Source organism: Engraulis encrasicolus, chromosome 12 (genome assembly GCF_034702125.1).
Source record: "Engraulis encrasicolus isolate BLACKSEA-1 chromosome 12, IST_EnEncr_1.0, whole genome shotgun sequence".
Lineage (NCBI taxonomy): Eukaryota > Metazoa > Chordata > Actinopteri > Clupeiformes > Engraulidae > Engraulis > Engraulis encrasicolus.
In genome coordinates, this window is record NC_085868.1 from 14,000,204 (window position 1) to 14,017,312 (window position 17,109).

Consider the following 17,109-nt stretch of genomic DNA (forward strand, 5'->3'; position numbering starts at 1 on the left):
ATGAGGTGCTGCATATTGCTCATAGTTAGAGAGGCCCCCTCAGCTCAGTCCGTATAACTCAGACATGAAATGAGGTTGTCAGAGATATCAAAATAATACACAGCCAGACTTTGGGTATAGAAAAAAACCATCCCTAAATTAGATTTTTATTTGACAATCTTAATCATGATAAGGAAGTATGCTTGGAGAAGGAGCCATACACTTGTAAATAGAATGTCAATAGAACTGTTGAAAGAGCAGGTGCAGAGGAGAGGGGGGGGAGGGGCTGTTAGTTTGACAGTATAATTGCACTTCATATAATCTAGCCCATTGTGTACCATGTCTTTAAAAAAAGAAAGAAAGAAAACAAAACACATCATTCCTCAATAGAAACTGGAAAATAAATCTCAAAATCCACACACACAAATAAAAGAGAACTAACACATGAAAAGAAAAAGAAAACACGAGGGAATGCATCACATGGCCTTGTGTGTCCCAGACATAACAGCAATAATAAAAAGCGATATGGCGACTAAAATTTTGTTACTTTAATAATAAATATTATTATTATTATTTTAAAACGTAAAACCACAATGGGCAAAAAGGTTTTTGTCCATTCTCTCTCTTTCGTCCCCTAAATGTTTGTAAGCTGAATGAGAGAATCTCAAGAGGGATGTTAGACAGATGATGCATGTCTGTTTACCAACTTGGCCATCTCTAACACACACACACACACACACACACACACTCACATTCAATAACAGCAGTGTGTTTCAGGAATAACTGCACCGTACACAGACAACATTCTTAACTTACATACGTACATCTGGGGCCTGAAAGCAGAAATCTCCTTCACACCCCCTCTCTTTTGTCACAGGAACAAAAACAATAAAGAAAATTCTGAACATAAAAGTCAAATAATTTCTTAAATACTTTTGCTCATTAGCAGCCTGAAATGATTCCAAAAAATAACGTTAACATACAATAAAACAGCTTATTTGAGGGGGACAAAAAATTCAAGTTTTCAAGTTTTTTTTAAATACATCTTTTTTGTGTGACCCTTCCCCCCAAAACCTTCTCCTCCAATCGTTCTTCTTCATCGTCAGTTGCTATGCTCATAGCAGTGCAATTGTACATCATAATTATTATGATTATAGTACCATTTTCAATATCAAATCTGTCTCTACGGACATACAGTTTTTATTTATTTTAAGTTAAACCACGTCGACCTGACAATGACATACAGCTAAACAGGGGCAGTTAAGAAGAAAATTGTCTACGTTGCCCTAAGTTGAAGGCAGTGCTGTGGTTGAAGCAACTGAGTAGATCTGAAGTCCTAGCATAGCTAGCGCTCCTAGCGTATAAGTACCACAGGGTGAGCTAGCTGACCAGCACACATTTGTTCATTTGCATTTCTGCAAAAAACCCGTAAATGAATGTAAGCAAATGACAGATGTGCTAACTAGCTAGCTAGCGGTCCAGTTTAACCACTGCTATGCCGATGTTCAGATCTATCCGTCTCATCACGTTTACCACCCTCAAATTAGGTCTTCCCAAGACTTGTTTCTTTTTGGCAGCCTTCATCAGGGGTAGGTAATATCTCCTGGCAACTACTGTGTCATCTCAAATGCAAACGAAAATAATCTAATGGAGTACAGTGACAAGAAAAATTGAAACAAAAACAATCCCTGTTGGTCCTGAAGTTTGACCGACCAAAAAAAATATATCAGGCAAATGGCAGCAAACCCCTTTTTGTTTGCTTGGTCCAGTTCTTAGGAATGACAAGCACAATGCAAAAACAATGCCACACCGGCTTTCATTGTCAGTTTCATTGGCCATGACCTTTCGCAATGTCTTGCTCCACGCGGTCAGCCCTTACACCAGTGAAAATCACACAACTTGTCCAACACACTATCACTTCTGCTGCTTTTGTTTCTCCCCTTAATTTCCCCATCTTGCATTGACACGTGCCATAAGTCCAGTGTCTTCTTGTCACCATCGTCTCCAATATCCTACTTCTTCACCCTTTGACCTTTCACCTTTGACTTTATCTGAAGACAGGAAGCTGGATGTGCGTGGGCTGCTGCTGCTGCTGCGTGTGGTCCAGGAGCAGTGGAGCGCCAGGAGTGCCCATGGCTGTCGCCGTCGTCATCATACCCAGGGACCCGGCCACGGCCTCGTAGCCTCTCCCCAGCATGCGCTCCTTGATGCAGGGAGGATGGATCTCGCTGATCAGGCACTCCAGAGACTGCAGGCTGCTGCTGAGCACCGAGGCGTGGCACAGGGTCCGGCTCGAAGGACCAACCATGGCGGCGCTGCAACACAAGCCCATGGCAGCAGCAGCAGCAGCGCCTCCTCTGCCGTCGGAGCAGAAGTGCTGTGGCAGCCCATGATGGGCCTGGTGGTGGTTGAGGTGGTTGTGATGGTGGTGGTGATGGTGGGAGAGACCCACCATGTCTCTGGTAGTCGCGGTGGCCATGGTGGAGCCCAGAGGAAGCTCCAGAGGGTTGGAGTAAGAGTCACTGTCCGGGGTGGCGAGGACACTGTTCCAGGGCGGCGCGAAGAACTGCCCCACCGAGAACTCACCATGCATGGCCGGGCAGTGTAGGGGCGAGGAGCCCAGACGCTCAAAGGAGCCAGAGCCCAGAGCACCACCACCACTGCTGGTGGCAACCACGCCGCCACGGAAAGCCAGCTGAGGGACGCAGGTTTCTGGGGAGCGGCTGACCACCGCCCCTCCTCCGCTGTTGGCCCCGTACATCCGCAGTGCCCCCTGGTGGTAATGCTGTTGTTGTTGATGATGCTGTTGTTGTTGTTGTTGTTGATGCTTGTGCTGTTTGTGCTGCTGCCACAGTGTGTAGTCAACACTGTCCATGTACTGGCCCCCGGTGGCTGTGGTGGTCTCTGCACTCTGCATGGGCAACACGGCTCCTGAATAGGCCAGCCCGCTGTGAGGCGGAGGCGGGGCAGCCAGCGGGTAACCAGTAGAGTCTGTGGCGGTGGTTGATTTACACCCATGTCCACCAAGAACACTAGAGGCAGTGGCAGCCTGGAGAGCCGGGCTTGAGGAGGAGGTCTGGGCCTCTCCTAGCGGCTGCAGCCCTTGGGCATGGTGGGGCACGTGTAAGGACGGCCTGCCCATGTGCCTCAATAGATTCTGTACCGGCAGCTCCGACGACAGGGAGCCACCGAGGGTGGACAGGGCCTGACCTGTACCCGAAACAGGCACCACCGAGGCCGCAGCCATGATGACGTTGTGTGGTGGCGCCGGGATGTTGGCCACCTCCAGGGGCTTGCCACAGTGTGCCAGGCTATAGGCCTTGTGCCGGAGCCGGTTGGCCATGGCGCTATTGGCCGGGGGCGCGTAGGGCGCCACGGCGATGTGCGACGGGGACAGCTTGGTGCGCTTTCCCTCTGAGTTCTTCAACACGCCTTTAGTAGCGCCGCTTCCACTACCACTGCTAGTGTTGGTGTTGCTGCTGGTCACGGAGGGCGTCCGGACCACTGCTAGCAGGCCCTGGTACCCTCCGGAGTAAGGCTGGGAATAGGGGCTGTAGCGCTGGCCCGTGGTGTCCAGGCCGTTGACGGTGCGCCCGATCTGCTTGTGCTGCGGCACCCGGATGTTGGTGGGGAAGATCTTGATGGAGAGCGGGCTGTCGGCCATCTTGCGCGCGTAGGCGTCCAGCTCGGCCGGTGTCGGGTAGCGCGACAGGCCATGTGCCGAGGAGGAACTCATCTCACCTGGAATCAGACAGAGACACATACGTATTAGAATCCAAACATTTTCCACGTTGAAACCCCCAGTTCTGTGTAATATTTAAGGAATAACAAGGTCAGGTCAATCACGACAGGGAGTGTGCTGAACTCATCTCATAGAGATATTAAAATCAGAAGAGGAAAGAAAACTCAGTTGAACATTCAGACCTTTGGAATAATAGGTGTGTAATGGCAGACAGATAGGCATTGACAGATAGACCAGTATATTATATTTAAAAGGAAAAATGACTACACTACTTTAAATACCCATCCTGATGGAATATACAATAGAGATAACAGCCATCAAGGGGACCAGTTTTTAGCACTTGGATTCTAGGTCAAGAATCAGACACACTCATTGCACCCTAATACTTAATCTATGTATGTAAAAACTATGAAACATTTATTATTAAGGATATTTCGAGTGCTCCTTTTATTTTTGAGTCTTCATGAGCACCAAAGATGTTGGAGCACAAACAACACCCTTCTCACCGTACATTTGACAAGTGATTAGCTTAGCTTTTTTTGGTGGCAATTTCCCCGAATAGAATGAAAAAAAACACAGGAAAGTGGGGCACATACAGACGACAAAAAAAATTGTATTTTATTTTACAGCCGCTGCTTTTGTGATATTTAAAGAATTTCATTATGGGACGCACAATGACTTGAAACGAGGGGGAAGCGACTCAAATATGCCTTTCGCCCCGAAACGCACAAAGAAGGCCTGTAATCACCAGGACATTATGGGCTTAGAGATCAATTTCCTCAGGATTAGCAGCCGCGTATTTATAGGAATCACTGTTCACAAAGCAGAGAGCTGTTCTTCTTCATGTCCTGTGTGTGTGTGTGTGTGTGTGTGTGTGTGTGTGTGTGTGTGTGTGTGTGTGTGTGTGTGTGTGTGTGTGTGTGTGTGTGTGTGTGTGTGTGTGTGTGTGTGTGTGTGTGTGTGTGTGTGTGTGTGTGTGTGTGTGTTTATGCGTGTGTCTGTGTCTTTTTGTACCTTTGGGTGTGTAGCCGTGTGTGTGTGTGTGTGTGTCTTTTTGTGACTTTGGGTGTAAGCATAGCCCTGTGTGTGTACGTGTGTGTGTGTGTTTGCGTGCGTGCGTGCGTGTGTGTAGCTGTGCTCATTGGTTTGTTGAACCATAGAAACCAGGGGAGCAATAACAGTGAGCACCGCACAGAGGGTCCAATGAAGGCAGCCATATATAATGGAGATAGCGGGGCCCGGCCCAGAGTTTAGGCTTAATAGGGAGGAATGCTAGATGATAAACAGCCAGAGACATTTGTTCTGTTTCACTGAGGACTACTCTGGAGGCCACCAGTCGTCTCAGTAGAAGGGGAAAACGGTGATTAGTAATACTGTGTATGTGTGTGTGTGTGTGTGTGTGTGTGTGTGTGTGTGTGTGTGTGTGTGTGTGTGTGTGTGTGTGTGTGTGTGTGTGTGTGTGTGTGTGTGTGTGTGTGTGTGTGTGTGTGTGTGAGAGAGAGAGAGAGAGAGAGAGAGAGAGAGAGAGAGAGAGGAGAGAGAGAGAGAGAGAGAGAGAGAGAGAGAGAAGAGAGAGAGAGAGAGAGAGAGAGAGAGAGAGAGAGAGAGAGAGAGAGAGAGAGAGTGTGCGTGTCCATGTGCGTGTGTGTGAAAAATGAATAAGTTGAAAGTGTTGAACAGGAAAAAATAGCCCAATAAGGATAGAGATATTAGAAGCTGCTCTAACATTAGCATACCACACACACATGCACACGCACAGACACACACACTACGCTACACACACACACACACACACACACACACACACACACACACACACACACGCACACACATGCACACACGCACACGCACACGCACACGCACACAGAGACACACACGCACACAGAGACACACACGCACACAGAGACACACACGCACACAGAGACGCACATGCACACAGAGACACACACAGACACACGCACACACACACACACACACTCGCTCCCTGCTCTCTGCCGGTTCTTTTCTTGTCCTCAGGAGGCTACTCATCCTCCGACATCTGCATCTTTTTAAAAACTCATTTTGTGGAAGAAGACACCTCGGGCAATGTTTGATCACTGCATTATGAAATTAATTCTATCTTCTTCTTTTTTTTACCCTGCGCAAAATTGGATTACCCAGGGAAATCAAGGAAGGAGAAAAGAGGAGAGGAGAAGAGAGCAGAGCGAGAGAGAGAGAGAGAGAGGGGAAGGGAGGAGGTGAGGAGGGAGGTGTCTGTGTGTGTGTGTGTGTGTGTGTGTGGTGGGGACTGGGGAGGTGTGTGTGTGTGTGTGTGTGTGTGGCGGGGGTGATGATGGTGGTGGGGGGGTTGGATTTCGAGCGCTCAGAGAAAAGAAAAGCCAATTTTCCTGCAGTGGTGGTGGGATTATTGGCATTCAGGGCTGTGCAACTTACTCACAGCACAGCACACCACACACAGGCACAGCAGCACAGACACACACACACACACACACACACACACACACACACACACACACACACACACACACACACACACACACACACACACACACACACACACACACACACAGACCGAGTTATGGGGTGGAGGGGAAGAGAGGAGAGAGGAGAGAGAGAAGAACCCAGCACAGCAGCCGAACAAAGAAACACAATTGCACATTTGATTTGCTCCATTATCTCAGCAGGAGGAACGAGATGAAGGGGCTGAGTTGTGTAGCACTTTCTGCAAGAAAAGAAAAGAAAAATATACACCAACCCCCCCTCCAAAAAAAAAAACCTCTCCCTCTCCCTTTGATGGTCTTCAAACTTAAAGCATCGGACAAACAGGAGCCGAGAAATAGTGGAGAATTAAAAGCTGTGGGTGTGTAAAAAAAATAGATAGCGCACTGGGTCTTAAATGCCAATTTAGCTTGGTTATGTCACGCCGCCTGTCGTTACAGCTTATTGAGAGGAGACAGAGTATAGGAATGGGCGTATCGATTAGCTCGCAGTTAGCGGGGCCCTCTTGTGTGCTCTCCTGTTTCCATTGCTCTCTCTACCACTACCACGCTAACACAAGTACACACACACACACACACACACACACACACAAACACACGCACACACACACACATACGTAACTGTACACACGCGCACACAACACATACAGACACACACACACAACTGTGCACACACGCACACACAACTGTGCACACACGCACACACATACGCAACTGTACACACACACACACATACACACACACACACACACACACACAAATCACTGGGTGACTTGTTTGGTTGAGGCAAGAGGACAACACATGGGCGAGATCCCACACCTGTGCGGCTGGCTGCCTGGTTGCCTAATCTGGCCCTGGAAGCCCTGGGAGCCCTAAGGAGGGAAAATAGCAATCTCCAACGGGGACTTAGATCCAGGCTCCGTACGGAAGGGCAGGAGGGACACACAGAGAGATTGGATTTAAAGCACATTATTCAGGCAATTTCATGCCCGTTTAGCCCGCCGCAACAAAAGGAGACGCGAGACACGAAGAGAAAAAAAAAGTCCTCCATTTTTGAGTAATAAATCAGTAGAAACGTTTTCTCTGCACACCACCCCCCTCCACACACACACACACGCAGACATACTCATATCCACCCCTCACCCACCCATCTTGGAATGACATGCTCATGGATTTCCTGACAGCAGAAAAAAAAGAAAGAAAAAGAAAAGTGTCGAAATTAAGCTAGATTACTTCGTCGTCAGCACAAACCAAAATAACCACCCACTGTAACCTTCACAATGGGCATATCCAGAAGACGGAGGAGTGAGAAAAAAAGAAACGACACACAGATGGAAAATGCAAGGAGAAAAAAAATATACATATACAAAACTGCCCCCAAACAAAACAATTCATTTCTCTTTTTTTTCCAATAACTAGCCCATTTTGACGAGGGCTCTCTCTCTCTCTCTCTCTCTCTTTCTCTTTCTCTCTCTCACTCTCTCTCTCTCTCTCTCTCTTTCTCTTTCTCTCTCTCACTCTCCCTTTCTCTCAGTCATGCATGCACAGCGAGGCGGCTCTCGCTTGTTCTCGATCAGGATTGATTTGGAAGTTCATTTCATTCCCGGGCCTACAGTGAGCCTCCAACTGTGAAAATGATTCAATCTACAAGATCCATCTCATAAAGGGAATAAATTGGGTATTTAAAATGGAGGACGGGGGGGTGGAGGGGGTTGGAGGGTGGTTGGTGGTGTGTGTGTGTGTGTGTGTGTGTGTGTGTGTGTGTGTGTGTGTGTGTGTGTGTGTGTGGGTGGGGTGGGGTGGGGGTGGGGTGGCGGTGGGGGTACTGCTGGTATATGGGCAAAGCTGGGCGGGCAGTAACAGCGTTGAGAGAGAGCCTCTATGTCGTGGCTGAATGGCTGGCTGATTCTGTATGCAACCCGGAGAGAGAAAAAAAAAAAGAAAGAGAGGAAATCCAGTCTTATTTACCACAACAACAAGAACGCTCCAGAAAAAAAAAATCGTCGCCTGCTTGCTATAGAAAAACAACGACTGGTAAGACAGACAGGAAGTGAGGGTGTTTTTTTGACTGGAGCAAAAACATGGTCTCGAAACGTCACACTAAATAAGTAAAAAAATGAACTTTATTGTTGAGGGATTTTAGTTTTTCTAGTTTGACTGAACCAAAGCAATCACCTCCAAAAAAAATGAGGCTGAGTCGCTTTTCCTCTTGTGCTATCCTCCCTTCCTGCCTAAGTCTCCGGCAATTTCCGTCGTCCCTACTTTTTATATATATTTTTAATGTTGATTTGATATATATTTTATTTTTCAGACTTGGAAAATTGGGTTTTTACCATTTTGGTAAACACTTCAAACGTCTATTCGTCTTCGACATTAGCTCAAAGCTTCAAAGGCCCCCTTCGTGCCTCATAAATTCCAGGGATTATGAGGGGGCTTCTTCTTCAGAAGTGCAAAAGAGCCCGAAGCTTCATGCCTCCCCCCCCAAACACCAAAACCACCACCATTGCATTGCAAGCCAGTGCAACCCGACCGACAGCTGAAGCGGGTGGGGGTGGAGGGACCTTAATGCCATCCATCGTTGACCCTCAGTCTTGTTTGCCACTCTGAGAGGGGAGACTGTTTACTCTCCCCCCCGCTAGCCCCCCTCATTGCATTGCAGGCCAGTGCCACCCGACCAACCGACAATTAAAGAGGGTGACGGAGGGTGGCTGAGGATTGGTCTTTAATGCCATCCGTCGTCGTTGACCCTCAGTCTTCTCCGCCACTCTGGGAGGGGTGTCTGTTTACTCTCCTGATCGCCAAGGCCCTTGCGCACACAAACCATAATTTGTTGTTGGCTGATAGGGACTGACATTTTAAAAAAAAACTCGCCTGTCAGAGGATGACTGTGGTGTCTGGAGCCGATAGTGGGAGGCTGTTAGTTAATACACAGCTGTTCCTAATAACTTCCAAGACCCCCAAGGCTGGACTGAAGGGGCCTTCGTGATTCAGGATGATGACAAGAGGCAAGAGCACAATGGAACCCTCTAATGGGGACTGTCAAAGGTTCCGCATGATGGCTTGGTCACTCACGTGTGGCAACCTAATAAAAATGCCATGTCGTCCAAAAACAGCAACCCTTCACAACAAAAATGAGTAATATCAAGACTGGGGATTATATTTTATACTATTAGATTGACTGGTCATGTAGAACAGTTGTGTACAGGGAGGTTTTCTACTCAACACACTGTGTGTGTGTGTGTGTGTGTGTGTGTGTGTGTGTGTGTGTGTGTGTGTGTGTGTGTGTGTGTGTGTGTGTGTGTGTGTGTGTGTGTGTGTGTGTGTGTGTGTGTGTGTGTTCGTGTGTGCGTGCGTGCGTGCGTGCGTGCGTGCGTGCGTGCGTGCGTGCGTGCGTGCGTGCGTGTGTGTGTGTGTGTGTGACGTGTGTGTGTGTGACGTGTGTGTGAAATGCGTGTAAGTTATGTCTGAAAATGCTAATATACCTGGCATCCATCACATCGTTGGCCTATTTCATCTTTTCCTTTCCTTTCTGAATCCCTCCATCTAACCATATGTTTATAATATGGCATTTCAAAGTGCGGTGCAGTGCCTGACTGCCTGGAGTCAGTGTTTTCAAGGCCTCCACAGCAGGGCGACCACTTAGACTAGTGTTTCGCAACGGGGGCAGTACAGCCCCCTAGGGGGCATTAGAGAACTTTGGGGGGGGGGGGGTCGTTGAGAAGAATACAGCTGAGAGGGGGCGGTGCTTAGCTGCCATTGGGGGGGCATTAGTCCATTTCATTTTTTAATACTAAGGAGGGCTTGTGATGAGGCCAAGGGGGAGTTTGTTCAAAAAAAGCTTGAGAACCACTGACTTAGAGCGTTCTCTGGAGGAGCATTTCATTTCAGTTGGCACCTCCGAGATCTGCTCTGACGCAGAAATCAAAGAACCTTTTGCCAATTTGCTTCCACCAGCCCCCCAAATGTGAACTATTTCATGAGGAGAGAAAAAAGGCACAGGAATAGTCAAGGTGGTGGGTTTAATAGTGGTGGTGGTGGTGGTGGGAGTAATTAACCTGGAAGAAAAAAAGTGTGATGGAGGATCTGCCAATGAAAGAGTTTTTAAACTATTATTCTATTATTTTTTTTCACTTCACGACATTCAGTGAGGTGTGACCTGTCACTGTTTAGCTTCCCCCAATGAGGGGGAATGGGCTTATGGGGCTGCAGTGTGACAGGACAAAAAAAGTGGTTGGTGCTCACTGTGGAACTTTTACATTCAGATAAAAAGAAAAACAGCTGAATAGCTGAATTCCAAGTCCTCCAACCTCTCCAACCACCACCCCTCTCCTCCACACACACATACAGAACAGTCAGCAACAGCATGAAGGCAAGGAGAAGAGAAGAGCAGAGAAGAGAAGAGAAGAGAAGAGAAGAGAAGAGAAGAGAAGAGAAGAGAAGAGAAGAGAAGAGAAGAGAAGAGAAGAGAAGAGAAGAGAAGAGAAGAGAAGAGAAGAGAAGAGAACAGGAGAAGGAGGAGGAGGATGAAAAACAGAAATCTGCTCAGTCAGTGTGGTTCCTTACTTCTCCGTGAAGGGAAGGGAGGGGGGAGTGACACAGAGAGGTAATTAGCACTCTAACCTTAAGCATTTAATCACCACCGCCCGCACGCCAACCACGCTAAGACCCGAAACCTGACAGCCAGCAAGACAACCAGCCAGCCAGGGAGAGTGGAGCGCTATCGGAAAGAGTTGCGGAGCGGGTATCGGGAAGGACAGAGTCAGGCGGTTACTGGAGGATAGCGAAGGGTTGGATAGGATAGTGGAAGGATAGTGGTGTGTGTGTGTGTGTGAGAGAGAGAGAGACAGAGAGAGTGTGTGTGTGTGTGGGGGGGGACAGGCTTTCGTGCCAGAGAGAAGCCTTCTGCTCACGCAAATCCGGCACTAAAAAAAAAAAAACATTACTCACTTAGTGGCTCTATCCGCGGCTCTAGCCGGCCAGGCCAAGGACAGCCTGCGGAGTTGACAAATTTACATTGTGTAACTCCCTCTCTCCCTCTCTCCCTCTCTCTCTCTTCGCTAAGCTGCTTGCACCTCCCGCACACAGGAGGTGGAGCGGTCGAGGACACGCGCGGATACACAAGCTCCAAGGGCGCAGAAAAAAACACAAATGTGCAAACACTCGTGCACACAAAAAACACACACACAGAGGCCGATATACACACTTGAAACACACATACATACGTACACACAGAGACATAGACACACATACAAGGACTGGGGCGTACATGCATGCATACATGTATATACATAAGTACACAACTTCTGCATTAACTACACATACGTAACTAATGTATATATGTATGGGTACACAACTTGTGCTGATTCTTGTCTGAGTGATGAGCAGAGGAAACAAAAATAGTATGTATGGATACCACCACGAAAACACACACACTACACACACTACACACACTACACACACTACACACACACACACACTACACACACTACACACACACACATGCTACGCTCTGACACATTCAGCAGATGAAGGGCACGGAGGGCTTGGCACAGGGAAAAGGCTGGGCAGCGAGCGTGACACACGACGCAACGCCACGCGACGCAACGCAACGAGCTGCGGTTTGGGTGAGGCAAGGCAATGAAAGGCAAAGGAAGGCAAGGCAAGGAAAGGTCGAGCTCTCAATCACCCGCCTGTTCCTAATGGCGACTTCCATCACGGGTGCCTCCCCCTCCCCTCTCCCCCTACCCTCCCACGCTTGGCCCCGCAGGGAGAGATAAGTGCAAAATCTCAATTAAAACTCCGCTAATTAACTGCCAACACAATCTGAAATCAAATGAACTCTTTTAAGTAGGCCGCTGACATGAGCCAAAGTGTACAAGCGTACGTATGCGACGAGGGTGTGTGTGTGTGTGTGTGTGTGTGTGTGTGTGTGTGTGTGTGTGTGTGTGTGTGTGTGTGTGTGTGTGTGTGTGTGTGTGTGTGTGTGTGTGTGTGTGCGTGCATGCGTGCGTGTGCCTGTGTGTACCTGTGTGTGTCTGCATGTGTGTGTGTGTCTGTGTGTCTGTGTGTTTGTACTATGTGTGTGTGTGTATGCACTGTGTGTTTGAGGGGGAGGGCACCTCCAGACTGGGTGATCAAAGAGTTGAGCAAAGAGTTGGTTTTGGCACAAAACACACAAGCAGACAGGTCGGTCGAGCTAACAGGGTGGTGGTGTTTTTCGACACCCTTTCGACTGCTTTCTGACCCGTGAGAGGGAGCGAGCAAGAGAGGGAGTGCAACCGGTCTGATCCGTGTCATGCTTCGTTCTTACCTTTCAGTGAACGGCAAGGAATGTAAATAAAAGATAGAAGGTGTGTGTGTGTGTGCGTGTGTGCGTGTGTGTGTGTGTGTGTGTGTGTGTGTGTGTGTGTGTGTGTGTGTGTGTGTGTGTGTGTGTGTGTGTGTGTGTGCGCGTGTGTGTGTGTGTGTGTGTGTGCACGTGTGTGTGGGAGTTTGAATGTGGATTTGAAAAACAAAACAAACACCAGGATGAAAAAAAGAAAAGACGAAAAGAAAGGGGCGAACAATAAAAAGGCAGAGGAGACGACGGGTCGTGTTTTTTTCCCCTCTTTCTTCGGCTCCATGATCTCGCACCTTGGCCCAGAGCCATCCCCACACACGACGTTTTTCTCAGTCACGGTAAGCTGGCTAATCTTTTTTCCCATGGTCACGCTTAAAAGCAATACCCTTCAGATCAGAGTCACCGAGACCTCATGGTTTTTTTTTTGGAGCCGTTTGAACTAATCAGTGATTAACCAAAAGAGGGAGGGGAGAGAGAGAGAGAGAGAGAGAGAGAGAGAGAGAGAGAGAGAGAGAGAGAGAGAGATAGAAAGAGAGAGTACAACAAGCCCTGCAAGCCTCATCTATAAAGAGAGAGTTTGGACGACCTCTGAACGTTTTTTCGCAGCGGTTTGACAAAATCAAACACAGATGCACAGGTGACCAGTTGCGGGTGACCTGCTGTAGTCAGCGCACAGTAAAAAAAAAAGTGTTAATTCAACACTTAGAGAGTAATCTGGCACCAAATACACTCTAGACTAGAGCAGGGTGTCTACAGGTTTGACCAAGTCAAAATTAAGACATTTTAAGACTTTTCAATACCATTTTCCAAATAAAATTAAGACCAACTCACGGCGTTTACAGGTTTTAGCAAGTCAAAATTAAGACATTTTAAGACTTTTCAATATCATTTTCCAAATGAAATTAGGACCAACTCGCAAGATCATACACAGGTTCAAATGAAGCACAAAAACCAATTGGTTATTTACATTAATGTAGCCGTTTGAAAACACAAAACTATACACAATGAAACTTAACACTAAATAAAATTCAATAATGCGTTCTAAATTACACTACATGGCTACAACTCCCGATTTCCGTCGCGAAGTTCATCACATGGCTGACATAATTATTCCTCCCTAAATTAAGCTCCACAAATTTAAGACATTTGGGGTGAAAATTTAAGACAAAATAAGACTTTTCAAGGCCTTATTTGGCGAAAATTAAATTTAAGACTTTTTAAGACTTTTTAAGGACCCGCGGCCACCCTGCTAGAGGAACACTGGAAGAGTTGAACTTACACTGCATTTTTTTATGATGTATGCTCATCTATAAAATCAGACTCGGGCAACCTCTGAACTTCTCCGTAACGGTTTGATAAAAATCCAAACGCAGACACACGTGATGAACCATGGTGGAGTCGTAATGCAAACGCTCATCATCAGCACGCTATGCTTGAGTGAAGTGGGCTACAACAAGCAACAATCGACCAACCGAACGATACACACATAGACCGAGCTCATCCGACCAAAACCATCGCAACGAGGGGGTCGATTCATCATAAGAGGCAATCAGATAGCAGCCTGGGCTCCTAATTTATCCAAATGCAATTATGGTGGGGGAGGTAGAGAGAGAGAGAGAGAGAGAGAGAGAGAGAGAGAGAGAGAGAGAGAGAGAGAGAGAGAGAGAGAGAGAGAGAGAGAGAGAGAGAGAGAGGAAAAACTTGGAAGCGTATCAAATCTGGGCCACACAGATGTGCCTGGGTGACTGTGCGGCAGGCAGTTTAGGGGGCGATTATCTCGCACCCAGAGGCAATAACCCGAACGCTTTCATCGAGAGATTACACTTTTTTTAGTCAGGGCCCCCTCGCTTTTTCCACTCTTCCTCTCACATTCTCTGTACATTTCTCCCCCTTTTCCGCTCTCTATCTCTGTGTTTATCTCTTTCTCTCTCAGTTCTCTCTCTCTCTCAGTTCTCTCTCTCTCTCTCTCTCTCTCTATGTTTTTCCCTCTGTATATCTCATCTATCTCTTTTTTTTTCTCGGAGCATCCAACCAACCCTTACATGATGCATTAGCGACACCACCCAAGGCCCCACTTGACTCGGGGAGGTGATTAATATGCAATTAAAACCCCGGATTTAGTCGCCATGACAACAGCTTGTACCAACACACACAGAGGGGGAGAGAGGAAGAGAGAGAGAGAGAGAGAGAGAGAGAGAGAGAGAGAAGAGGGGGAGGGGGGGGGGGGGGCAGGGGCTTAAAGCCGCCATAGTCAGTGATTAAGACCCATACAATTAACAGGCCCCTCCCACATTCTACTGCTGCTTTAGGGCAGCTGTCAGCGCCCGCTGCACAGCTAATATCCAACCGCTGTGACTGACACAAAAGAGGAGCAGTGAGCACCTCCCTTCCTCCACATCCTGTGTCTTCTGTTACAGGATAAGCCCCTGCGTGAGTCTATCCTTTTATCCACACTCCGCTCCCCCCACCCTTCTCCAAAGGCCCAACGGCGGTTCCAGGTTAACCAACTCCCAAAAGAGAACAGTTGAGAGCGAGGGATAGTGAGGGGGAGGGGGGGAGCAGAGTGAGAGAGAAGTGGTGGAGAACACTCTCCTGTGTTAAACTCAGGAGAGAGCACGGGAGAGGAGGGTTGGGAGAGAGGGAGAGGTGGAAGAGGAAAGCACTATTGAGAACAGGGGAGAGAGGAGAGGGGGATAGAGAGAGGAGGAGGAGTGGAAGAGGACGAGGCTACTGAGGAAACGTCAGGAGCTTCTGTGGATGTGATGATGGAGGGGAGCCTGCTGGCTGCTGGGTCTGAAATGTGAAATGCCAGCCAAGGCAGACAACACACACACACACACACACACACACACACACACACACACACACACACACACACACACACACACACACACACACACACACACACACACACACACACACACACACACACAGGCACTAATACTCAGTTGCTATTGTTTTTCCCTATGTGACACGCGCACCCACGCACATGCACACGCAGACGCAGACGCAGACGCACACGCACACACACACACACACACGCAGACAGGTGGGCGCGTGCAAACACACAAACACACTTGCACGTAGACATGAACGCAGACAGGCGTGGGCGCATGCGCGCACGCACACAAACAGCAAATACACACACACACACACACACGCACACACACACACACACACACACACACACACACACACACACACACACACACACACACACACACACACACACACACACACACACACACACACACACACACACACACACACACACACAGCAGGTAAAGCTTGTTTGGTGGCAGTTTGGTGGTAGTGTGGGGAAATGATTGAAACCGTCCCATTGAACCAGCATAAAAACACAAAGAAACCAATTGAAACTCTGCTAAGCTATATACATAGTTCTATGGAGAACCCTTCACTTACAGTAGTTATCGTAGTATGAAAAAAGACAATTCTACAATCTCAGCTCAGAATAGCTCCAATACAAGCAAACAATGAAAAAAATCTTCACCACAGATGAAAATGAAACCCTGTGATTTCACCTCAACCTCCAGAATAACCAACAACAGTGACAGCACTCAGTCAGCACACACACACACACACACACACACACACACACACACACACACACACACACACACACACACACACACACACACACACACACACACACACACCATACAACAAGTAAAGCATGGCTTGGTAAAGCATGGTTTGATGGTAGTCTGTGTGAAAATCTCAACAGTCCACCTCCAGCACTGCCAACAACAATGACAGCCCTCTCTCACTCAGCACAGTAGTATCTGCAGCAGTATGCAATGCATGGCTTGCCTTCCTGAAACCCCCTCATCATCTCACACTGAGAGACGGCCCCCGGGGGGGCAACCTTTATTAATATTAACAGACATTAATACTAACTGACACGAATCCCATACCTTAGTCAGGGGACTATGACACACATGCACACACGCACGCACGTAGGCGCACATACGCAGGCACACACGCGCACACGCACACGCACACTCACACACACGCATGCACAAGCCGAAGGAGGCGCCCAGAATGGTAGAGGTCAGGAATGGATTGGTAATGAGGCACACAGGGCATTTTCCCGGTAGGCCGCCAGTCCTCAGGGTCCAATGCTGTTGATGTTGCCAATGTTGTTTCGTTTAGAACCTTTAGAACCCCGCCCACTATTTAGAAGGGGCAGCCCACTGGTCCATCTTTAAAGGGACACTGTGTGAGATTTTTAGTTGTTTATTTCCAGAATTCATGCTGCCCATTCACTAATGTTACCTTTTTCATGAATACTTACCACCAGCATCTGCTCCATGGTTCGCCATTTTGAATTTCCAAAAATAGCCTTTTTTAGCTGGAAAAATGACTGTACTTGGAAAATACTAGAAAATATGTGTTTAATACTTAGTAAACTTTCATGTAAACATCAAATTTGGCAATGGGCAGCCCAATTCCAATAAGCAGCATAGTTGCAATACCTTTTTTGACCATTTCCTGCACAGTGTCCCTTTAATACAGGCAATGGACTGATC

At 47.8% G+C, this 17,109-nt stretch overlaps 1 protein-coding gene across 2 annotated transcripts in view; it reads right to left on the minus strand.

Annotated features, from left to right (window-relative positions):
• Positions 1–138: 138 nt before the first annotated feature.
• Positions 139–17,109, minus strand: part of LOC134459353 (protein FAM222A) — a 51,798-nt gene continuing 34,827 nt past the window's right edge. For both annotated transcript variants that reach the window (XM_063211681.1, XM_063211680.1), the window contains one exon: positions 139–3,720. In XM_063211681.1, the coding sequence (XP_063067751.1) occupies positions 2,027–3,720 (1,694 nt within the window). In that variant the 3' untranslated portion in view covers positions 139–2,026. The remainder of the gene's footprint in view (positions 3,721–17,109) is intronic.